The 26,120-nt window shown below is 47.5% G+C and overlaps 1 protein-coding gene across 1 annotated transcript in view; it reads right to left on the bottom strand.

Moving 5' to 3' along the window:
* Positions 1-26,120, bottom strand: part of RAB31 (RAB31, member RAS oncogene family) — a 52,338-nt gene that overhangs the window by 17,490 nt on the left and 8,728 nt on the right. The window contains exons 2-3 of the mRNA XM_072152242.1: positions 21,248-21,327; positions 3,728-3,809 (exon numbers count right to left, since the gene is read on the bottom strand). Coding sequence (XP_072008343.1) covers positions 3,728-3,809; positions 21,248-21,327 — 162 coding nt within the window. The remainder of the gene's footprint in view (positions 1-3,727; positions 3,810-21,247; positions 21,328-26,120) is intronic.

Here is a 26,120-nt window from a genome sequence, read left to right as displayed (position 1 = left end):
AATATGCAAATAGGTTTTCGAGAATGGAACATGGAAATCCATGCCTCTTTTGCTACCTTGTAACTCTTATGCCCTGACCCTAGTCAAAAGCCTCTCATTCAGCCAAACCAGATCCCTACGCTGTACTGAAGTGACACAACCACATCGAAACAGTGTGGTCTACAGTTGGGAATATGTTCCTTCTGGAATAGATATACTGGTTTGGCTTGAATCCCACATCATGTCATTAGGCTTCCCGAAAGTCATATGTTATGATTAGGGGGGCTCCCTTACAAGATAGCAAGAGAGGCATGGTTTTGTCTTACCCAGTTTTTAGCTAAAGTTATATATGCAGTTTATGCATATGTGGAATATGGGGATCAATGGAGCCTGCTCAATTATATAGTCCATAAGAGATAACACTGACCCAACTATGCTCTTCCCTTATCCCAGTATATAACTCCTGGCCTTACATGGCTGTTCCCCAGAAATCTGGCTGTCAGTCTTTTAGGACCATGTGTCCTTAGCCTACCTAGAAGCAGGTTTTCCTTCAGATGTTCCTGGTAAATCTACAAATGTTCTGCAATGTTTTGGAGCAGAGAGTGGCGTAATTGCGACACATGCTTTTTTGGTGCCGAGAGGTGATCATACACTGTTTGTTATTTCCATACTCCGGCGGACCCATAGTACTTCCCTGACACTTATTGTTTGTGGCCATTATAATTAATTTACCGTCCTCTACACCATCAATTACCACCAGGCCACATACAATTTAGCATAGTGCACCTCCTCATAGCACAAATGTGTAGTTCTTGTTAGTAATTTTGCCGAGGGCTCAGGCACTTCTCTGCTTTACCCTGGTGGTTTAATTTCTAAATTTAAGTTGATAAATAATGTAGTTTACAGTTAGTTATTTGCTAGAACAGTTTTGGTAGAAAATAAAATACTTTTTGGCACTGAACAATGCTTAGTCAAAAGGGCCTTTGTAGAGATAATTTAATAACCTGGAAGAAGCGGTGCTGGGGGAATTCATTATAATACATACAGTGAGGAGCAAAAGGTTAACAATGTTTTAAATTTCACTTTCAGGCTATATCAGGCTATATCTCACCTTCTACTATAGCGTTGAAAGTAGGACTACCATTGGTTTGTAGGCAATCATCTTGGCTATCGAATACACAAATGTGGCTTGCAACTATTTATCATATGTTTAGTTATGCAGATTCTGTAAATCAACATTGGCCTTTCAACACTGCCTGAATCCTTCTGAGTCTGCTCTCCATAAGATTTAAGCATGTCTTGACCTGATCCTAGGTCTCTCCTACACATTCCCAAAGTTGGTGTATACTTGTCGTCTCACTGGGGTACAAATACAGTTTTATCATGCCAAGCTGATAGACCTTGCAATGAGCCGACTTGTTGACTCTTATATTCTGCCTGCAAGCCCACCAACATGACAAGAAGATTGTCTATAAAATGATGGCAGTCTCACGCTCAAAGCTGTAGGGAACGGTGAGATACAGAGCCTAAGACCTAAACATTCAAAACATTGTTGACCTTTTGCTGATCAGTGTAAAACCACCAGGCTGTTCTACATATATACAACCAGACTAGCTTATACTAACTATTACCACTATTATTAAAGAGAACCTGGCATTTCAGAAATTTTTATAAAATAGTAGTTCAGGTGAACAAGAAACTGTAATAGAAGTTATATTAATATAAGGGAAATCTCTTCTTATCAGTCCTTAGATCTGTCCTGAGTAAAGGCAGATTTTACTTTATGGCACAGATATCCTGCACCAGTTTTCTTTGCATGTTCTTTTATGTGCAAACTGCTTGCACATGCATTTAAAGGGAACCTGTCATCAGAGTCCTTTTTCTCCCCTTTCCCCCCCCCCGCCCTCCTCCCACCATGTCCCCATAGAGAATAGTGTACACATTGCAAAATCGTTTTTATAGTGAAGCTGTCTTTTTCTGAAAAAAATATAAGTTAGATGAGAGTTTACCTTTCTGTATGCAGAGCTGTGTTACTCGTCCCCTGAAAGTGGCCATTGAGAAGCAGTACCCACCACAACCCTTGGGAAACAGCATCAATTTCAAATTAAAAAAAACAACCATGTCCCCCATATCTCGCCCCTCCCCCCATCGCTTCTCCCCTCAGGATGTCATATATGTTTGCTCCACTCCTCACTGGCCTCTCCTATGGGACTAGGGACACAGCTCTGTATACAGACAGGTAACTTTCATCTAACTTATCTTTTTTTTTTTGGAAAAGACCAGTTTTACCATAAAAACTCTTTGGCAATGTGTACACTAATCTCTATGGGGACATGGGGGAGCCAGATTATAGGTTTCCTTTTAAGAAGTGTCGCGACCAAACTATACCTGACACAAATTTCTGCAGGGAAATAGGCGTTCTGGCCACATTTAACATGCAGAGTCCGACAGAAGTATGCCTATGTTACAGGTGACCAAAAAAAGTTGGTGCATACTGTCTGAGCAGTGCGGGGAGCACCAGATTCATGAGGAACAGGCACCAGTCTGGCGCCTTTTGCACTATACACAGGCAGTAAATGTAAATTAGTAAATGTGGCCCTGTATGTCTAAGGAGGGAGAAAGAGTAGGAGGAATCAAGTAAAAGTTAGACGAACACAGACATGTTGCATTAGAGAACAGTAAGTGTTTAGTAGATTCCTACCAGCTTTATAGTAATATTCCAAAAGGTTTAAGCAGTACTAAACAGTTTAGATGTGAGTAAAACCCTAGTGTCTGCTGTCTGGGATGTGCAACCAGTGGCAAAATAAGTGTCCCATGGGCCCTGGGCTGTTCACATATACTAGGACCCCCACAGAGTACAAACCAACCTCGTTCCCCGAAGCCTAATCTTCTCTGCAGAACGACAACACAGCTCCTTCTCCATGCATCTCTTTCTTCTCCTCTTCCGGTTCACACAACACTATGACGTCACACGTCTGCGACCCCGACACATCATAGTGATGCGTGCGGGCCAGAAGAGCAGAAGGCGGAGCCATGGGGAGAAGAAGCTGAAGGTGAGTATACTGTTTATTTCTTAAACCTGAAGCTGCAACAATCTTCATAGAGGGCCTGGGTATGGGCCCGGGTACCCGCCCATACTGCCTATATTGTATGCAACAAGCAAGAGATAGGGAGAGACTAACAATCATATGTAGTATAAGTCGTCCAATATTCAAGTAAAGAAAAACACTTGCAGCACTAACCAAGGACAGTAACTTAAAGGAAACCTACCATTTAGAATGGTAGGGGTAGGCTGTAAGTACCGAGCACCAGCTCAGGGTGAGCTGGTGCCGGTACTTACTTTCGTTAGTGTTATAAACTGCGGTATCGCGGTTTTAAGACTTTTTAAACTTTAGAGCAGAAGGGGCTTCGGCGCTGCGCGCGACCGTGCGCACGCAACATCTCCGCTATTTCCTATGTAGGGGCGCGCTCGATCGTGCGCACGCAGCGCCGAAGCCTCTGCTGCTCTAAAGTTTAAAAAGTGTTAAAACCGCGATACCGCGGTTTATAACACTAACGAAAGTAAGTACCGGCACCAGCTCACCCTGAGCTGGTGCTCGGTACTTACAGCCTACCCCTGCCATTCTAAATGGTAGGTTTCCTTTGAACTTTTATTCAATGTGCGGCAAGAGTGCTGTCATTTTATAGTAGTGCAACTTTATTGTTGACAGTGAATCTGTTTAATGGACAGAATATTTTAGGTACTTACTCTTTCCTGACCAGCAGTGTCCCATATTAAAAATTTATGAAGTTCATTGCCACATGGAACTGTTTTAGTCATAAATGAAGCTCTGAAAGAAAACACACATGGACAAATATCTCATTAATAATATAATACATCTAATTAATACCATATCTTCAAAAGTGCACAGGAAACGTGGGTAAAACCACTACAGACTCAATTTTTGTAGGTGATATTGATACAAAATTGCACTCAGTCTTCATCTTCATCTGTCTTCAGCCCATAATACACTATATCATGAAATCTGAAATTTAGATTTTTTTCCAATTTATTGTTGGAAAGATTTTGTATGGCCAGAGATGTATCAATCTGTCTACGCTAGAAAACTGGAGTAATTTGCATCTGAAATGTAATACGCCACATTTATTGAATTTTTTAGGCAGTTTTCCAACTCGTCCAATAACAGGGGGTGTGTCCTTGGTAACTATGGTTTAACTGGACAGAAAATGAAGTGTGTGTGCCAGAAAATTATGGTGCAGCAAATTACACAAAATAATAGGAGGCACATACTGCACCAAATTAATTATCTAGCGCAAGACACAATGATTAATCTGGGGCAGCGGAAAACCGTCTAGTTCTAGTCTACTTTGGTCTAATGTCTGACACATTAATACATCCTCATTGTGTCTGCAAAGAACACACAGGAAAGCAAAACTCCTGAAAAGTGTGAAGGTTTATTCACCCATGCAACATTTCCGCTCCTCAATGCTTGAAAATAGTTCCATTGAGGAGCTAAAACGTCACATCTAGAGATGAGCGAACACACTTGTCCGAGCTTGATGCTCGTTCGAGCATTAGCGTACTCGAAACTGCTCGTTGCTTGGACGAATATTTCGCCAGCTCGAGAAAATGGCATCTCCCGCCGTTTTGATTTTTGGCGGCCAGAAACAGAGCCAATCACAAGCCAGGAGACTCTGCAGTCCACCCAGCATCACGTGGTACACTTACACGTCGATAGCAGTGGTTGGCTGGCCTGATCAGGTGACCCTGGAATAGACTAGCCCCTGCCCGCGCTGCTCGGATCATTCTTTGCCTGGATGCCATTAGGGAGAGAGCTGCTGCTGCTGCAGGGATAGTGTTAGGGTGTTATATTAGCTTACTGTTAGGCAGGAGTGAGTCTACAAGAACCCAACAGCCCTTGTTAGGGCTAGAATATTTTTTTTTTCTTTGCTTGTGGCTGGGCTTGCTGGCACTAGTAGCGCAGCTAGTACCATATTGTGACAAATTTGAAGGGAGACTTGCGAATGTTCTATTTAGCTCTTAGTGACACACATATCCATCTCAAACACCTAAGTGGGACAATTTATTAGGGGTTTGATTGAATTAGGCACAGTCTGCCGATTTTTTTTTTTCCTAAAACTTAAAGTCACAGGCACACCACAAAATCCTGTTGTGTGCTGTCAGTGTAGGTTAGAAACTAGCCATACCAGAACCCAACATGCCTTCTTAGGGCTACAATAGCATTATATATATATTTTTTTTTTATTTGCTTGTGGCTGGCCTTGCTGGCACTAGTAGTGCAGCTAGTACCATATTGTGACGAATTTGCAGGGAGACTTGTTCTATTTAGCTCTTAGTGACACACATATCCATCTCAAACACCTAAGTGGGACAATTTATTAGGGGTTTGATTGTGCAACATCCCCCACCGGGGCCTAGCCTTTTCTTGGGGCCTGGAGACAGCCTGGGCCCGCAGTACCTGAGTGGCTGGCGGTTGCGGCCTAGGCACGCTTGTGTCACGGTGCTTGGTATGGGGAACCGGAGGGCTGTCCTACAGCCTGGCAGGTCTCCAGCAGGGTGGTGTTGGCAAGAAATGATGAGGGAGAGGCTGCTATAGCGGATCTCCCTGGGGCAACCCTTTGGTGTCTAGAGTATGAGTCTCTGTGTGGTGGACAGGGTGCCCGTGATGGTGACAGCCGGAGTAGCAGGGACCAGACGGAGGCAGAGGTTGAACGAAAACAGCTTACAGTTCTTTATTGGAACCGACAGGAACCGCAGCAACGTGCCTTTAACAAGATGGTGGAGTACTGGAGAGGTATTTGGAGGGAGCCACAGGAGTAGATCACCAGCCTGGATGCAATGGCAGGCTGGGAGGTAGCTGTGTCCTGGAAGGATGCTTCAGCTTTCTCCTGGAGTGCTTCAGGTATCACCCTTGAAGGTAGGATGATACCCCTTTCCTCACTAACTAGCTATTAGCTTCACTCTTCAGAGGCAGGGGCTAGGCTCTTCCTGCTCTGGTCTGGTGTGCTGACTGCACAGACTCCTCTGAGTCTCTAATCTGAGAGAGTGAACTCTCTCCTCACACTGCACTCTCTTCTGAGAGAGAACTGACTTCTAGAAGTTTCCTCAACAGGGATCTTGTAACTCCCCTGGTCAGGTGGTGGCTGCTCCTCCAATTACATCTCAGCTCACAGAGACAAAGTATAACACCTGTGATTGGCTGACACATATGACATCACATAAAACAGTTAACTCCTGCCTTGCCAGGCAGGATCTACCATTGCAGAGTTCATCTGTGTTATCTAGTGTTATGTAGTGACATGCTGTGAGGCTAATCAGACCCTACACAGGCTGCAAGCTACATGGTGGGACGTATTCGCAACCACTCCTCCGCTTTGCATCGGCAAGGGTGTTGCATACCCCTGGGGCAATTGAAAGAGCCGCCCTCGGCTCGACTACAAATGGTTTGGGGCGCAGAGGTAGACAAGGGCACTTCTGGGAAGTGTAGGCTACATGATATGTAGGGACAAACCGCCCATGGTCCTGGAGACAGGCACCTGGGTTGGTGTTGGACTAAGACAAAGATATGTAAATGCTAAGTATGACAGTTGGTCGCTAACGCCATTAAACCAAACTGTACAGTAGGAAAGGTGTGGTGTCATGTACTGTAATCCACTCCTTGCACCAGGGCCTGTATATTTGTTATATAAACACTTCTTCCCTAGCGACAAATATATAGTGTGTATATGCATTACATTGGCATATGTGACACAATTAAACATTATACTACATAGAGACGGTCCGACACAGCCACACTACATCTGAAAAGCCTATAAAAGGTTAGTGCAATATAAAAATAAATAAAGCAGCAACTTTTCCTTGAGGTTGGCAAAAGTCTCACAGAAGGTCTTTAAGATCAAAGTCCATCTTCTGGGTACAGCCCTTGAGGTGGGAAAAGTGCAATAAAGATGCAAAGGGTCTCCTCTAGGTGGAGAGGGACAGAGTCCTTTGAAGGAATCTCTGCTGTGGCAGAGGAAGGGGTGCTATCATAGCACATGACAGTGGGCAGTTCAAGGTATGTCTCTTGACTGAAATAAATAAGGGTGAGAGTCCCAGGAAAGTCTCTGGCTCTTTAGGGTTAGCGGGCACTCAGCCCAAACGGGATAGCAGAAATAATACTACATATGTACAATATTCACAGTACCTGGTAAGGCTTTCAGCCCATCAGGGGTTACTCAGTATCTTCTTCGGTGGTAAGTACTTCGGTGTCAGAAAAGCGTACCTGCCTCCTCCTTCTGTGTGACACCAGTTGATACTCCTGCAGGTACGCAGGAGCTTTACCTTTTGTCTCCCTTTGAGACCTCCGAAGTTCCGGCCTGGAGAAGATAACAACCTCCTCATCGTCCTCCTCTGAGTCAGGCGCTGGAGTCGAAGTCTCAGCTGCCTCTGATGCTTCAGGGGTTGCAGACTCTGGAGCCGGATCATCCTCCACAGGCAGCAGTATTGGAGACTGCGGTGGGGATGATGGTCTCTCTGGGGTACCTCTTACTGGAGTGGAAACAAAACAGAGTTGAGGCACAGTCACAAGTTCTAAGAAACTGGGGGTAGGTGAACACAAGGAGGTCTGTAAGTTGGGGGTCGAGGTGAGAGGTGTGGACATAGGGGCAAAAGGACGAAGACATCTCTTCAGCCGGTTCCTATGTACCCGGAGTAGTGGACGGTCTCCTCTTGAAATCTCGTAGACTTCAGGGGAGAGACTGTCCCTAACTAGGTATGGCTCACGCTCCCAACGCCCATCTAGCTTACTGGTGGGATGGTTGTTGCGCAGCCACACTCGATCTCCTGGAGCAAGAGGCTCAGCACAGGCATTACGATCGAAGTCCCTTTTTTGTTTCTCTCGGGCCTCTTCCAACCGCAGATCCACAACTTCTCTGGCATCCGCCAGGCGCCTCTGGTGTTCGTGAACCCAGTCAGTCTGGGGGAGTAAAGACTGGGAATCAGGGGACTAAATGTCCCAGGTCATATCAGCAGGGAGATGGCCGTGTCTCCCGAACATCAGATAATACGGGGTGTATCCTGTGGAGCAATGAGTGGTATTGTTGTACAGGTACACCAATTCGGGCAACAGTTTTGGCCAGTCAGCCCTTTTTGCAGGGGTCAGAGTCCTCAGCATGTTGATTAGAGTCTGATTCATCTTCTCACAAAGCCCGTTGCCTTGGTGATGATAGGCTGTGGTCCTCAGCTTTTTGCAGCCATATAGAGTGCACAGCTCCTGGAAGACTTGGGACTCAAATGCTGTTCCTTGGTCCGTAAGGATCTGGTAATAGCCATAGGGGAGGATGAAACTCTTCCACAGGGCCGCTGCGGTGGTCCTTGCAGATAGATCTCTGACAGGTACTGCAACCACAAATTTGGTATAGTGGTCGATGATCGTGAGAGCATAACTGCGACCGGATCTGCTGGGCTCCAACTTCACATGATCCAATGCCAGGATCTCTAAGGGCCGTTGGCTCACAATGGGATGTAGAGGGGCCCTTTGATTGTGTCGCTCTCCTCGAGCGATGGCGCAGGCTGGGCATTCCCGACACCAGGCTTCGATATCGGCCTTCATATTGACCCAGTAGAAGCGCCTTCGGAGGGTGGCTTCAGTCTTCTGAGCGCCAAAGTGTCCGGACTGGTCATGGTACATTTCCAGTACTATCTTGGCGTCCCTCCTGGGAATCACAATCTGGTACAGCCGGTCATAAGTGATAGGGTCCAGAGTTCTTCTCTTTAGCAGACCCTGATGCATGTTCAGAGTCTTTCTCTGGCGCCACAATTGAGACAGTTCTCCATCAGCTCTTCTGCGGCGGATTCTTTCAGGCACTCGCCCACTAGAGAGATAGTCCATTACTTCTCCTATGGCGCGGCTATCAGCCTGAAGACTTATCCAGAGGTCCTTTTCCGCAGGGGGCTCTGACTCTTCTTGAGGAGTAGCTGGCGCTGCCTCTGACGGTAAGGAGTAAACTCTCTGGGCATCTTGACGTACAAACCGGGGATAGAACGCTGGCATCTCGACATCTTCCCACTGAGCATCCGTGGAGGGTCCCTCCCACTGGTCAGGGAGACGTGACAGAGCGTCGGCGTTGTCATTGGTCTTACCAGCCCGGTACTTGATGGTAAAGTTGAAGTTGGCAAGTCTGGAGGCCCACCGTTGTTCCAGTGCTCCAAGACGAGCGGTGTTCAGATGCGCCAAGGGATTATTGTCTGTGAAGACAGTGAAGAATGATGCAGCCAGGTAGTCCTTGAACTTTTCGGTCACAGCCCAGACTAACGCCAGAAACTCCAACTTGAAGGAACTGTAGTTCTGGTCGTTTTGCTCCGGTTCTCGGAGGGAACGGCTGGCGTAGGCTATGACCCTTTCAGTTCCGTTTTGGAGCTGGGATAGTACAGCCCCTAGGCCTTGCTTGCTGGCATCAGTGTATAGGGTGAAAGGCAGACTGTAGTCTGGATATCCCAACACCGGAGGCTCAGTCAACCGTTGCTTGAGCATCTGGAAGGCAGCTTCTCGTTCGGCTGTCCACTCAATGGATACTCGGGAACGTTGGCTCTCTTTTGGCAGGCCCCTTAGAAGCTCTTGCAGGGGAGCCGCCAGCTGGGCAAACTTCGGGATGAAACGCCTGTAATAACTGGCAAATCCCAGGAAGCTTTTGATGTCCCGTACGGTTGATGGGGTAGGCCAGTCGTGGACAGCTGCAATCTTCTCTGGATCTGGCTCAATTCCATGAGCGCTTACCACATGTCCCAGGTACTTGACGCTAGGTTGTAGCAGGTGGCACTTGGATGGCTTGACCTTCAACCCATGTTGGGTCAGGATTTGGAAGACTTCAGCCAGATGGTGGAGGTGGTCTTCATAAGTCTTGGAGTAGATGATGATGTCGTTCAAATATAGCAGGACGGTCTCGAAGTTGCGATGACCCAAACATCTCTCCATCAGCCGTTGAAATGTGCCTGGGGCGTTGCATAGCCCGAACGGCATGTTGTTGAACTCGAACAGGCCCATTGGGGTGGTGAAAGCCGTCTTCTCTCTGTCTTCCGGCGCCATGGCCACTTGCCAGTAGCCACTGGTCAGGTCCAGGGTAGAGAAGTAGGCAGCTGACCCTAGGGCTGCGAGGGATTCCTCGATTCGAGGCAGAGGATAGGCATCCTTGTGGGTGATATTGTTGATCTTCCTATAGTCAACACAGAATCGAAGGGTTCCATCCTTCTTTTTCACAAGGACCAGCGGGGCAGCCCATGGGCTGTGACTCTCCCGGATAACGTTGGCTGTCTTCATCTCTTGTACCAGCTTTTTCACCTCTTGGTAGCGGGCTGGACGTATGGGCCGGTATCGTTCCTTGACAGGAGGATGAGAGCCAGTAGGGATAGTATGTTGGATCAAGGTAGTTTGCCCAAAATCCAGTGGGTGTTTGCTGAAGGCCTGGTGGTGCCTCATAACGACATCCAGGACACCTTGTACTTGGTCTGCAGGAGTAAAATCGTCGTCTCCAATATTGAGCTCAAGCCACCAGGATTGCTCGGCAGGCTCACCTTCAGCACTTTGCTTCAGTTCCAACTGCTGGGAGGCAGACAGAGAGGTTTCCACCAAGTCTTCAGGATGGACGCTGAAGAGAGTGGCTACGGCTTGATACTTTCTCAGATCCACTGGGGAGTCTCCCACATTTAGTAGTCGAATGGGTACTTGTCCTCGGGATACCGTGACTAGGCTCCTGCCGGCTAGAATGGGCAGGTCTTCATCAGCTGGTAGAGGTTCTATTATCGCCTGGTAGTCTTGACCTTGGACGCCCATGCAGGCTCGACACCATACTAACGTCTCAGTCCCAGGTTGAAGGCGGACAGGTTGGGGATCCTTAATCCGGGCTCTGCAGATTTCTCCATTAGGGCCAGCAAACTTCTGTTGCGCCGCTAGAATCTGCATAGTCTCCTGAATTACCTTCCGGGAACCGTTGGGCACTGTTGGCAGGGAGTCGTGGAGAGCCTTCAGCACTTCAGGGTAGCAGTTGCGGAGGACATTGGTACCCAGTACCAGTGGGAAGTTACCGTTTTCGGGCACTCGTGTCACCACTACGCCCTGTCTGGTTAACTCAGTGTCTCCAATGGTTAGTGTGGGCTCCCAGTAGCCGCGGATGGGTACGGGTTTTCCGTTTGTAGCAATAATGTTCAAATAAGCCCTGGGAGGCTGGACTAAGGATGCCCCTCCTCGGCATTTCTCGAAGGTAGCACTCCGGAGGGTGGTCACTTGAGAGCCGGTATCAATTAAGGAAGGTAGGGTAACTCAGTTGATGGTTACCTGAACCATGGGGCGAGTCCCCACGAACCTGGGCATCCAGTTGGCATCTCGGGGACTTACAGGGTCTTCCCTTGGAGGTCGTCCCTTAGCTCCAAGGGTTTGTCGTTTAACTGACGACATCCATCCTCTTCATGCCCATATTTACGGCAGTAACTGCACCGCTGGCGGGGTCCCTTCTGACTCCAGGTGCTTAACGACTTTGCTTCCCTTGGGCGCTGTTTGGCTGGGGAGTCACGAGGGGTAGCTGACCGTACAGAGTTCTCTGGAGGTTTCCTCCTCATGGCGGAGACAGTTACTTCCAACTGGGTCAACCGATCGAGTATTTTATGCAGGGTGTCTGCCAGATTAGAGACCTGTCCTGCTAAGTCAGCAACTTCCGTAGCCGCAGGAGTAGGTGATGTCGACTGCGTTGGATGCCAAGCTAGAGCAGATTCCTCCATTTCCACAGATTCAGGCTCTTTCTGCGGTCCAGTAGGCAGTCGGTCCCCTAATATGTCAATGGCAATTTCCTTAAACTCAAGAAAGGAGGCCTAGGCATGTTGAGAAGAGATAATAGATTTAGTTGACACCTTTGATTTCTATCAACAAGTCCACTAATGAATTGTTCCCTCAGGGTTTGGTCAGAGGTTTCAGCGTCTTTGGGATCAAGACGGGTTATGGCCTTCCATGTCTCCTGTAGGGAGAGGGCAAAGTCTCGAAGGGACTCTTGGGGCATCTGTCTTTTCCCGAAGAATTGCTGCTTCAACTCTGAGGCAGTACACTTGTCAAAGGTGTTGCGCAACCTATCAAGAATTTGGACCACATTCTGACACTGTTCTCGGGGCCAAGACTTGACTTCCCGGAGAGCGGGTCCTTTCAACTGCCCGGTTAGGATGCCCACTTTCTGTTCCTCTGTGAACGGGTACAGGGCCAAGGTGGCTAACAACTTGTCTCTGAATTCAGGGAGACTGTGTGATTCTCCCTCGTAGTGGGGTAACCAGGGGGCCCCCGGATAGTAGGGCATAGTCAGAGGCATCATGGTGGGGGTCCCAGGGACACTAGCCGTAGCAGGGCTGAAGGGACTCTCTGGAGGACTTAACATGCTCCGGTACCCTGAGGAGGGACCAGGGGACGGGACTTGCTCCAGTCCCGTATCTTCGTCCTGGGCGGACATGACTGGCCTAGCTGAGGGAAGCCTGTAGGGTTACACAATGTCCGTTGCTATGGGCGATGGCTAGAATGGGACGTGGGCACTTTAAGACACAGTCACTATTCCCTGGGAGGTGAGCCAATAACCTAGCGTCGGAAACAATCTCTACCCCCCTTTAACTTCCCCAGCGGTACTCACTCAGGATCAGCCGCGGTGACAGGACAGCTCCGGTGCATGAAGGACTCCGTTCCCGATGTCCGGCAGGCAGCAGGGGCTCGGTGATGCTCAGCGGTGTTCTCCTCCAGTCGCAGGACACGTGCGCCGGAATTCCGGATGAGGCGCACGCTGCTGGCAGGCTTCAGGCGCGGCCTGCGCCGAAATCCAAGATGGCCGATTAACCCTCTTCGTTGCCGACCGCACACGCTCCAGCTCCTCCTCCACGGTGCTACGCGCCACTCGCGCAGTGGGCGGAGCCTAGTGACGACTCTGGAGTTCCCGCCAGTGAGGATTTGGCGGGCTGGAAATACTTGCTGCGCCACGCGCCTCTGAGGTAAAAAGCTTCAGGATGTAGCAGAGCTGACAAAGTTCTTTGCAGGGTTTAACCTCTTGAGTGCTGGAGCGGAGCTCGACAGCATGTGGCAGCAGTAATACAGTTCAATGTGAAACACACAAAGTCACTTGGGCCTATACCCGAATGGCAGCAGGGTTAGGCAGTACAATTGTTTTTTAATAAAGTACAGTCTTTAGTGCCAGGATAAGGCACAGAAGTATATATCCTGTGATCGTGACGCCACTTGCAACATCCCCCACCGGGGCCTAGCCTTTTCTTGGGGCCTGGAGACAGCCTGGGCCCGCAGTACCTGAGTGGCTGGCGGTTGCGGCCTAGGCACGCTTGTGTCACGGTGCTTGGTATGGGGAACCGGAGGGCTGTCCTACAGCCTGGCAGGTCTCCAGCAGGGTGGTGTTGGCAAGAAATGATGAGGGAGAGGCTGCTATAGCGGATCTCCCTGGGGCAACCCTTTGGTGTCTAGAGTATGAGTCTCTGTGTGGTGGACAGGGTGCCCGTGATGGTGACAGCCGGAGTAGCAGGGACCAGACGGAGGCAGAGGTTGAACGAAAACAACTTACAGTTCTTTATTGGAACCAACAGGAACCGCAGCAACGTGCCTTTAACAAGATGGTGGAGTACTGGAGAGGTATTTGGAGGGAGCCACAGGAGTAGATCACCAGCCTGGATGCAATGGCAGGCTGGGAGGTAGCTGTGTCCTGGAAGGATGCTTCAGCTTTCTCCTGGAGTGCTTCAGGTATCACCCTTGAAGGTAGGATGATACCCCTTTCCTCACTAACTAGCTATTAGCTTCACTCTTCAGAGGCAGGGGCTAGGCTCTTCCTGCTCTGGTCTGATCTGGTGTGCTGACTGCACAGACTCCTCTGAGTCTCTAATCTGAGAGAGTGAACTCTCTCCTCACACTGCACTGTCTTCTGAGAGAGAACTGACTTCTAGAAGTTTCCTCAACAGGGATCTTGTAACTCCCCTGGTCAGGTGGTGGCTGCTCCTCCAATTACATCTCAGCTCACATCTCAGCTCACAGAGACAAAGTATAACACCTGTGATTGGCTGACACATATGACATCACATAAAACAGTTAACTCCTGCCTTGCCAGATAGGATCTACCACTGCAGAGTTCATCTGTGTTATCTAGTGTTATGTAGTGACATGCTGTGAGGCTAATCAGACCCTACACAGGCTGCAAGCTACATGGTGGGACGTATTCGCAACCACTCCTCCGCTTTGCATCGGCGAGGGTGATGCAATTGCATTAGGCACAGTCTGCCGATTTTTTTTTTTTCAAAACTGAAAGTCATCACAGGCACAGCACAAAATCCTGTTGTGTGCTGTCAGTGTAGGTTAGAAACTAGCCATAGCAATCATCATCATCTTCTGTGGTTGCTGTGTGATTTCTTCTGATTTCTTCAAAAAAAAAACAAAACACAAAAAACACAATAAATTTACAAAAACAAAAAATAAAAAAACACAAAAAAAAACACAAAAAAACACAATTTACAGTTTACACTTTAATTTTGAAAATGTTGAACCCGAGGGCTAGGGGTAGAGGACGAGGGCGTCCAACTACTGCAGGGGTCAGAGGCGGGGTGAGACACCACCTGCTGATGAGGAAGCAGGGGAACGCCGCAGTGCTACACTCCCTAGGTTCATGTCTCAAGTTACTGGGACTTGTGGTAGAGCACTGTTGAGGCCAGAACAGTGCGAACAGGTGATGTTGTGGATTGCGGACAATGCTTCTAGCCATTTGTCCCCCAGTCAGTCTTCCACGCAGTCCACCCATGTCACCGAAATCAGCACTCCTTCAGCTCCTCCACCTCAGCCTCCTTCCCCCCAGTCTGCCCCTCCCAGGAAAATTTGGCATTTGATCCGGCATACTCTGAGGAACTGTTTTTTGGACCCTTCCAAGAGTCACAAACCACTTGTCCGGTTGCTGCTGAGCTCTTTCCCGATGCCCAGGTTTTCCACCGGTCGCAGTCTGTGGGTGATGATGACATTGTTGACATAGTGGAAGAAGTGTGTAAAGAGGCGTCGGACGATGAGGAGACACGGTTGTCAGAAAGTGGTGAAGTTGTTGCCAGGGCAGGAAGTAAGAGGGGGGAGCAGACTGAGGGATCGGAGGATGATGAGATGACAGACCCAAGCTGGGTTGATAGGCCGGGTGAACACAGTGCTTCTGAGACGGAGGCGAGTCCTCGACGAGAACAGGTTGGAAGAGGCAGTGGTGGGGCCAGACGGAGAAGCAGGGCCAGAGCTGGTGCATCAGCTCAAATGTTTCACGTAGTGAAGCTCCCGTGGCGAGGACTAGATTTTCGGAAGTCTGGAGGTTCTTTAAAGAAACACCGGATGACCGACGGACTGTGGTGTGCAACCTGTGCCACACCAGGATCAGCAGGGGTTCCACCACTACCAGCTTAACCACCACCAGTATGCGCAGGCATATGAATGCTAAACACCCCACTCAATGGAACCAAGGCTGTTCACCTCCGGCCGGGCACACCACTGCTCCTTCCCCTGTGTCATCTGCTGCCTCTGCTAGTCAGCCCCCTGCCCAGGACCCCGGCCCAAACACCTCCCGTGCGAAAACCACATCTTCGCCTCCACGATCCTCCACAGCATCCACCAATGTCTCTATGTGCAGCGTTCAGCTGTCTATACCCCAGACGCTGGAGCGCAAGAGGAAATACAGTGCAACCCACCCACACGCCCAAGCCCTCAACGTCGACATCTCCAAATTACTCAGCCTGGAGATGCTGCCATATAGGCTGGTAGAGACCGAGGCCTTTCGCAACCTCATGGCGGCGGCCGCCCTTCGGTATTCGGTCCCCAGCCGCCACTACTTTTCCCAATGTGCCGTCCCAGCCCTGCACCAGCAAGTGTCAGACAACATCATCCGTGCCCTGACCAACGCCGTTTCTGACAAGGTCCACCTGACCACAGACACGTGGACGAGTGCTGCCGGGCAGGGCCACTATATGTCTCTGATGGCACTTTGGGTTAACTTGGTGTAGGCTGAGACTGAGTCTGACCCTGGGATGGTCATATACTGCCGACGCCGAGGATTGCGGGGCCTACCTCGGTCCAGGTCTCTCAGGCCTACTATGCCTCCTCCTCCTCCCACCCCTCCTCCACCTCCTCCTCCGAATTACCATCCATGGGCATGGCGCCATCAGTCGGTAGCTCTAGGCACAGCAGCAGTGCCGTCGCTAAGCGACAGCAGGCAGTGTTCAAACTGCTGTGCCTAGGCGATAAAAGGCACACCGCCCAAGAGCTATTACAGGGCATCACGGCACAGACTGATCTGTGGCTGGCACCGCTGAACCTGAAGCCAGGCATGGTTGGGTGTGACAATGGCCGTAACCTGGTGGCGGCTCTGCAACTCGGCAGACTGACACATGTGCCATGCCTGGCCCATGTTTTAAATCTCATAGTTCAGCGGTTCCTCAAGACATACCCCAATCTGTCTGATTTGCTCACTAGGGGGCACCGCATCTGTGCACATTTCAGGAAGTCCAGCACAGATGCTGCTACTCTCAGGGTAGCGCAGCGCCGCCTCAAACTGCCCGCTCACCGACTGTTGTGCGACGTGCCCACGAGGTGGAATTCAACATTAACCATGTTATCCAGAGTTTACCAGCAGCGCAGAGCGATTGTAGACTGCCAGATGTCAACTTCCACCAGAACTGGTAGTCAGGTCAGTCAGCTTCCTCAAGTCTACAATGAGGAGTGGACGTAGATGTCTGATATCTGTCAGGTGCTGCGTAACATTGAGGAGTCAACACAGATGGTCAGTGGCGATGCCGCCATCATCAGCCTCACCATCCCGCTGCTTGGCCTGTTGAAAAACTCTCTGGTCAGCATGAAGTCGGAAGCTTTGCGCTCGTCACAAGAGACAGGGGAAGAAGATTCCCTTGTTGATAGCCAAAGCACCCTCAGGTCTGTTTCTCAGCGCATATCGGAGGAGGTGGAGGAGGATGAGGAGGAAGAGGAGGAGAATGTTGGCGAGACAGAAGAGGGGAGCATTGCTCAGTCCTTCACTGTTCAGCGTGTATGGGCAGAAGAGTTGGAGGAGTTGGAGGAGGAGGAAATGGGCAGTCAGGCCAGTGAGGGGAGTGAATTCTTGCGCGTTGGGACTCTGGCGCATATGGCAGATTTCATGCTAGGCTGCCTGTCCCGTGACCCTCGCGTTCAAAGAATTTATTCCAGCACCGATTACTGGGTATTCACTCTCCTGGACCCACGGTACAAGCAAAATCTTTCCACTCTCATCCCTGGAGAGGAAATCAAACGAGCTGTGTCAGGCAGAATTTTCGGGTGTTTCACCAGATACATAATGGAACTTGGCCCATCTGTCGCCGCCATGCTGGAGACCTGAAGTTGCAATCATAGCAGCGCAATATGGATGCCCCATACTGTCGCTCTTAATCATGGAAGTCGTCTCCATGGCTGCCTCCACATGTCATCCCCTTTTCAACGAGCTGTGTCAGGCTAATTTTTTGGGTGTTTCACCAGATACGTTATGGAACTTGGTCACTATGTTGCCACCATGCTGTGTTATCGACTAAATATACCGTCAACCTTTTGTTCACATAGGAAATCATTTCAGCGCTTCTTGCTCACCTCCTTTGGTTCCTCTCTGCCGCCTTAAAGAGAACCCGTCATGCAAAATAATCCCCCTAAACTAAATATATTTTCATAAACTGCCATTAGAGAGCATTGCCTCTATCCCTTCATTGTCCCTCTACATGCCTGTAAACCTAAGCAATGAGGTCCTAAAGCTGTATGCAAATGACCTGTGAAATGTCCAATGAAGCATTAGCATATTCAAGCTGTCCACCTTATTCATGAGTGGGAGGCACAACCACACCCCCAGTGCATGACTGACAGCCGGTATAATGGTGTGAGGCTGTATAATGATGTGCTTCCTGGTGTTGGCGCCCCCTGCAGCCTGTGTGTGTTTAGGAGAGATACAACAGCTCCAGGCAGCCATGTTACAGCAGAACATGTCAGATTCATGTGTAGCTGATGTCTGTGTCTCTCACCTGTATATTAGGAGGATGCAGCATGTCAGCAGATGCAGCACACACACTAGCCATGCTTTACTATACATTACACACAGACATGAGCAGGGGGAGGAGAGGGGAGGGGTAACATCACTGCCTCTGACCATGTGACCAGCCTCATTTACATGATAAAAAATAGATGATTTTATAATGATTAATGTATGAAATAACTAGATAAAGGCTGTGAAGGATCCTTGTGAGCTGCTCCATCAGGTAGTAGTTACAAGACTAGTGACACAGACCTGATGACAGGTGTCCTTTAACCAGGCAAAATACTGATACATACAGTGCTACACGTTATCCTCGCCAAAAGGAATTTTTTTAATTGGTTTGAAGCCTGAGTCCATTTGGGGTATGTCGCCATGCCACTCTTTAGCCTGTCGCTGCTGCCGCTGCCTCTGCATGCCGTCCCCTATAGTGTCAGGGTCAATTATTGGATGTTTTAGATGCTATCTAGCCTCATTCGGTCACTCTGTCATCGCCATGCTGTTGCCCATAATTTTGGCATAATGGTGCGATTAAGCAGCCTCAGAGGCATCCATGCATGCTGCCCCTGCTGTTTCCTGTCCATTTCCGTGGTGTTTCCATCCTTTTCTGAGGTTCCCAGGTGTTTGGCCAAGCTTCCCTGTGCAGAGCCTTGGTCTCCTTGAAAAATGCTCGAGTCTCCCATTGACTTTAAATGGGGCTCGTTATTCGAGACGAGCACTCGAGCATCGGGAAAAGTTTTCCTCGAATAACGAGCACCCGAGCATTTTAGTGCTCGCTCATCTCTAGTCACATCTTGCCTTTTGGCTGTCAGGGATTGGGGTCAGTGGACCCTCTGGACCACCGCTGGAGGTGGTTTTAGCCGGCACCTGGGAATGGAATCCAAGTGGCACCTGGTCTTCACCAGAGCCCATCGCAAAGTGGGATGGTCTTGCTGCGGCAGGGTGCCACCAGGTGCACGCACAGGCTAGGCCGGACAGGAGCATGGAGAGGTGAGTTTGGGCAGGGGCAGCGCCACGGAGAGGGGCACAGGTGTGCCCACGATCTGTGCAATGGATCGCGGGGGCACCCATGACATGGGCAAATAAATCTTCACACTTTTCAGGAGTGCTGCTTCCCTGTATGTTCTTTTCAGATTACCTAGATATTCTTTTGAGTTGGGTTTGTTGAAGTCAACAACCTGGTTGGGACCCTGATCCCTCTGCTTGCTGCGCTGTCCCACTATTTCTTTTTCTGTCCCCCATTGTGTCTGATGTACTTTGCACCTCCTATTAGTTGGTCTAGTTTGCTGCACCACAATATTGAATTTCCTGATGGATGGACTGAATTTTCTGGCGCATGAGCTATTTTCTGTCCAGTCATGCCTCCTTGTTACCGAGGACATGCCCCTTTTCAGATGAGTCGGAAAACTGCCTAAAAATCTCAAACCTTACATAAATGTGGCGCACACTATTTGAGGTGCAAATTACTCCTGTTTTTCATTCATAGACAGATCGCTACATTGCAGTCTATATGAGGTCGTGAGAAGAAAAGAATGGCAAGTAGACCTACACTGCCATGATCCCTGGACTGTATGAATGTTTCGAGCCCTTAATCAGTAGGTGTGATGATCACTGCTATTTATTTCTTATCATTGTTATTATATTCCCATTTCATCAAATAAATGTTATTGTTGGTACGATAAAAAGTAATACAATTTTCCAATATACTTTCTGTAACAATTCCTCATGGTTTTCTAGATCTCTGCTTGCTGTCATTCTATGGAGGTTTCATTGTTCATTTCCAGTGGACATAGGTGCACAGCTCATTATAGCACACAGCTCTGATTGGTCTCTGATACAAACGAGCCCTGAACCTGTGTTATCATAGTCGTATTTCTGTCCACTGGAAATAAACACAGAAGCTTTCTATAGAAGGACCGCAAGCAGAGATCTAGAAAACCAGGAGAAATTGATACAGAAAGTATAATGGAAAAATGTATAATTTTTCATCATGTAAACAATAACATTAATTTGTCGAAATGAGAACACCCCTTTACAATTCTGAATGCTTACCTTTGTTTTTAAAAAAAAAAACACATGCACAGGTATACAGTAGCAATATGTGCTGTGTAAGCAAGTTAAGATTAGATGACCCTATAGATGCAGGAAGGGAGTACCCCAGTGGAGTCCATATATACAAGTTAGGAGTATTACAACTTTGCTATATTCATATTTGAAGGGTAGGACTAGTACTTTACTATGTAGTCCTCACATGTTGGTTAGAGGTGATTTTTGGAAGAACACTCACATAGAGACAGGCAGACACACAAATACCCACAAAAACCTTAAACTGGTCCTCTACTCTTCAGAGCTGCAGTTCAGGAACCTCAGGGTTATTATATACATTTATGTCAGTAGCTAGAACACATGTATGAGAAATGCAGGGAAAACAGCCCATATTATAATATGCTACTACGTTAGTACATATACAAAACTGTGTAAAGGCACAGAACAGGAGAATGGTACAGAAAAAAGTCTGCTGCACTTAAAGTTCTAAAAACAGATTGGCCTCCATAATTCTGGCCAGAGCCAGAGGAACAGCACCTATTAAAGAATGCAAAAAAGTTGGAGTTGATGGAGGTGGTGAAAGGTCCTATTTAAGGTTCTGAACATTCTGTTTTCACTTTGTCATAATAGAATATTCAGTGCAGAATAGATGGGAAAATTGAACACTTGATGATTGGTTTAATTTAAGCAAAACATCACAACTTAACAAAATGTAAAAAGACAGTGAGAGGGTTTTAAGACTTTCCAGATACATAGGGGCTTATTTACTAAGGGTCCGTGGACCGCACTAACTTCGGATATTCCAACGATTTCCGTTTTGTGTTGCATTTAGCAGGGGATTTTGGCGCATCGGTGCCGGCTTTCATTCAACATAATTCAGGGGGTAGGGGGCGGGCCATCGGATTAGGACTGAGCGCGGGATTTAACATTTAAATTGTGTCGTAAGAAAATGCACTTACATGCACCAGGAAGAAAAAGGTGAACTCCGGCGGACCTGAGGGGAAGCGACACATGCAGGAAACCGGGCGCACAATGTTAGTGAATCGCGCCGAGTCCATGATCGGCAGACAACGCACAGCGGGAATCGCGATAGAACCGGGTAAGTAAATGTGCCCCATTGTATACACAGTAGTTGGAGTTCACTTACCCAATAGTAGGGCTGATGTTATGATCAAAATGATCTTGAACAAATCTGCAAACTATACTAGATTTTCCAACTCCGGTATCCTGCAAAAATGAACAAGATAATGAACAACACAATAATGTTATATTATTCAACCTAAAGCAACAAATAGAAACATTATCAAAATATTTTTCCAGAATCATATTATTGGCTATGTAAGTGCATGTATATCCATATAAATACATGAAATCAAAAACTGTCCCACACTAAACAGAATCAAAATACACCAAAAGAAATAAAAGTAATTTCTTACAATTAACAAGTACACAAAATATACAAGCTTTAGTGAAGGAGTTGTCAGGAGATACATTTTTATATATGGCAGGGGGAGCTGTAAAAATAACAAACCTCTTATACTTGTCACGGGTAACCCCGCGATCCATGCTGCGGATCGTGGGTGCACCCGTGCTCTGCTTTGTATCTGCCGCTGCCCCGCTCCTCCAGCTCGATACTTACATGTCCCGGCTCCTGGCTCCGGCCCGTCCGGCATGCCCTGCTGTCTGACGAGCTTGCGCGCGTCCCCGCTGCTAGAGTGCGTGAGACTCTCCAGGAATTTAAAGGGCCAGCGTCCTCCTTATTGGCGCTGGTATCCTGTCTCTGCTATATAGCCTGGCTACTCCCAGCATTCCCTGCCGGATCTTCAGCTCATTCTTCTGAGGAGAAAGCCTTCCTGAGCATTTCCAGATGCCTCTGAGTTCCCGTGTTCGTGGTGTTCCCGTGTTCCAGTTTTCCTGTGTTTCGTGGTGTTCTCTTGTTCCGTGTTGTCCTGTGGCGGTCCTGGTGTCCTGTGGCGGTCCTGGTATCCTGTGGCGCTCCGAGGTCCTGCCAGCCTTCCAAGGTCCTGCCAGCCTTCCGAAGTCCTGCCAGCCTTCCGTGGTCCTGCCTGCCATCTGTGGTCCTGCCTGCCATCCGTGGTCCCTATGTTCCTACCTTGGCTGCCGCCAAGGGCCTAGTCGCACCCATGGAGCGACCTGGTGACTCCCCGCCGCAGCAAGACCATCCCGCTCTGCGGCGTGCTCTGGCGGAGACCGGGAGTTCACTTAGACTGTGACAATACTCACCCCTTCCAGCGCTCCCATTCAGCCACTGCATCATCCATCATTGCTGGCCACTGTTTGCATATAGCTTATAAGTCACACTGAAGCAGGTAGGCTGTGGTCAGTGCGGCACCGCTCGCCTCTCAGCGGGAGCAGCGGAGAAGGTGAATGTATACGGTTTATTAGTTTTACGGCCCCCTTACCCCAATTTTGTTTGTATTAAATTGTTAAAAAATGCAAACAAAGAAATACCAGAAGAGAAGTGGGGGAGGAGTGCTCTACAAGTAAACCTGAACCCCACAAATCTCCAAACACCCTATCCAAGTATTTGTAAATGCATATATATACAGGCAGTCCCCAGGTTACTTACAAGATAAGGTCCATAGTCCATAAGTTTGTTCCTAAGTTGAATTTGTACGTAAGTCGAAACTGTATATTTTATAAAGCTTCATTACAGACACTTTACAGCTGATTATTGCAATCTGGGACTAGAGTAAAGCATCCAGAGAGCTTCAACAGAGGTCTAAGGGGGCAATGGGGTCATTAACTAGGGGTCGTCTGTAAGTCGGTTGTCCTTAAGTAGGGGACCGCCTGTGTATATATATATATATATATATATATATATATATATATATATATATATGTAGATGCAATATACATCCCCACACGGCATGTGTGAAAGGGGCATAATGCATACATATATAACCGTGAAGGGTATGCTAATCTACACCTGCATTAAATTAGTATACATGGGACTCCCAGAAGAGAATGTATTTGGCCTGAGAGAGATATGGAAAAGTATTTGCAGTCACAGGGGTGTATTAAGGAGAAGCAGTGCCCCATAGGGACTTTCCCCTTTAAAAAATATGCATATTTGTATACTCACAAATGAGAATATACACTCATAGATACACACATTTATATACTTATATACATATATCATATACACACCATATGTACACAGACAGCATAAACATACATACAGCATACACACACCACATATACCCCCAGATAAAGGCAGCGTGCCAAAACGTGCGTCATCCGTGTAGACGCTGGCAATTGAAACGCAGGTATGATACACCATATATGACTTTTGTACATCTTTTTATAGAATATGAAATCTGTCCCTAACCTTATGGGATCTGTAGTGTGAGTTGCCGGCCAAATGTGGACTGTTTTTGGATGTTGGAATACATCCAGCCACTATCAACAACACAAAAAATGTCAAACTGGCACTGGCGGTGGTGCAAACAAGACAAGGAGTTCATGTATGCAAATCTCTTCAGTAGAAAAAGAAAAACTTGTGCACTCACCACAAACTGTGAATATCGTTTTATTCAAGCCATACAGGGAGCAAAATTATGCCAGACAGCGTGAAACGGTCCGTTATACTCGAGTATAAGCTGAGTTTTTCAGCACAAAAAATGTGCTGAAAACTCAAGCTCGGCTTATACTCGAGTAAAAAAAATACAAAAATCAAAGCTCACCTTACCGGTGGCCCCCGCAGGTCTTCTGTGTGATATTGGTATTGTGTATGCTGGCAGCCAATAGCCTATGTTATGCTGATTTTAAAAATGCCTTTGTCAGCATTCTTAGTGGAGTGCATTGAGTGGACAGGGTAGGGGGATGCTGTGGGGGAGAGGAAGAATGAATGAGGAGATATAGGACACACATATATATAGACTAGATATAGCTGCCCCCTCCCCCACACTCCTGAGACTCTACACACACTTTTGGCAGGGAGCCAGATAATGTAAATCAAACTTATATAAACTACTGAAATGATTCAGAATGCTGATGTGGGCATTTTTAAAATCCGCATAAGATAGTATATTTGGTTACCAGCTTAAAACCACATTCCTGGTGAAAGGTTTACTTTAAAACAAAATTTGCAGGCATAATCTAAGTCAACTAATAGGAGGTACAAAGTGACACCTGTGGCGGCATGTGTTCCAGGGGTTGCACTCAGAGACCCCTTTCTAGGCAAAGAGTTTGCTTGAAAGGCATTCTCCTGCAGTCCCAGGCAACCCAGGACATGCCACTCTAAGCGCAATTTTAACCCCTTCAAGGATGCATACCCATCGAGCACTTTGGAGCTCTTTAACATATCCAGGTGATTTTGAGAATGTTTTCTCGTGACACATTGGGGCACATTTACTAAAAACTTTCTTCATGAGTCTGGAACCCCTTGCACTACACCAACAGAGTGCACCAACTTTTGTTTGGTAGACCTTTAAAATGGGGCATGCGACACACTTCTGAGCACTAGAACACCCATTTCATTGACAAAATTTGTGTTGCATGAAGAATAGTGCAGCCACGACACAAAAGAGTTGCATGCGTCAGTTATGTGGCTCGGAATTTGGGTGCGATTTTTTGAAGTTTTATGGAAAATCACAAACCCTCTATTTAGAGAAACCTATTCAGCATAAAGTGACTGTGAGAGGCCTAAATAATAGTAAGACCCCATTTTATAGGGGTTAGAACAAAAAGGATGTTCCATTTAGAAACTGACATTTTTTTGGACAATATATTCATTTAACTCAAAAGTTAAACATTCAAATTGGATTAAATAAAAAAAAGCTTCACAAAGCTTGCTACCCAATTTTTCTGGAGTTTTCCTATATCCCATGTGTCACAACAGCATAGAATGGAAGGAGGCGCCATCCAGACCAGATTTGCATTGTCACCTTGTACAGGCTATCATTTTTTTTATGTGGACATACGGGGGCTTATTTTTTGCTTGATAAGATGCACTTTTTAGGCAGATAATTTTCAGTCATCTATAGCTAATTGATAAGATTTTATTAACACTTTCTTGGAGGAGGAAATGAAAATCATCAATTTTTGTTAAGATTTTTTAGCTTTTTTTTTGGCCGTTCACCATACCATGAAAATAATGTTAATTTTATTCTATGGGTCACAACAATTACAGCAATACCTCATTTATATGTCTACATTTTACAGAATAAAAACTAATTTGGAGAAAATCTTATTAATTTTAGCATCACTTTTTTATTTTTCAGCTCACAAACCTGGTTAAGGGCTGTCTTATTTAGCGACGCATAACATTTTTTTAGCATTTTTTAAGGGTATTGATTCAAGTCCAAGACACTGCATTGCTAATGTACTGCTGAACAGTGTAAACTGTCTGTGCATGCAGATGCAAGCACAGACAGTTTACAGTCAGACCCAGGTGCGATCTGCCTGCAGGACTGATCGGGCACTTGACAGACCTTGGGGCTGCCCTAAGGAGCAATGGATCCCCCGAGAAGTGGCACGGGAGACCATTCCATAGGAGGAAGTCCCTTATACGCCATTGTCTTGCATGCTGGAAACATCTCTGAAGGAGGGTGTTAGTGTCAGTTGTTTGGTACATTTGAAACACACTGCTGCTGGTAACGGCTTCGCTTGTGAGCCATTGCCAGAAGCCCGTCGTAATGGTACGTCTGTTTGTGGAGAGTAGCTTCCCGCACGGACGTACTAATGCGTCAATGTGGGCGTAGGGAGTTAGGGAGTTGGCTGGCATGGGGTGTTCCTGCCCCCCCGCCGATGCACTCGCAGCTGCCAGGGACTTCTCAAACGTGACTGCGCTTTTTTCCTATGCTATGATAAATAAGCCCCTTTAAGTGTAATAAAGGAATTATTATTATCAAACTGCTGGAGCCCCTACTGACTGCCATAACAAAACACACAGGTTCCAGGTTTTCTCCAGATAGGAGGCTCTTGAAGCACAAACCCTGCTACTCTATTCATTGCCCATGGAACAGTGCTAGTAATAGGGGATCTTGTAAGCAGAT

Source organism: Engystomops pustulosus, chromosome 5 (assembly GCF_040894005.1).
Source record: "Engystomops pustulosus chromosome 5, aEngPut4.maternal, whole genome shotgun sequence".
Lineage (NCBI taxonomy): Eukaryota > Metazoa > Chordata > Amphibia > Anura > Leptodactylidae > Engystomops > Engystomops pustulosus.
Note: the sequence above shows the minus strand (reverse complement) of the source record. Positions and strands in the feature narration are given on the sequence as shown.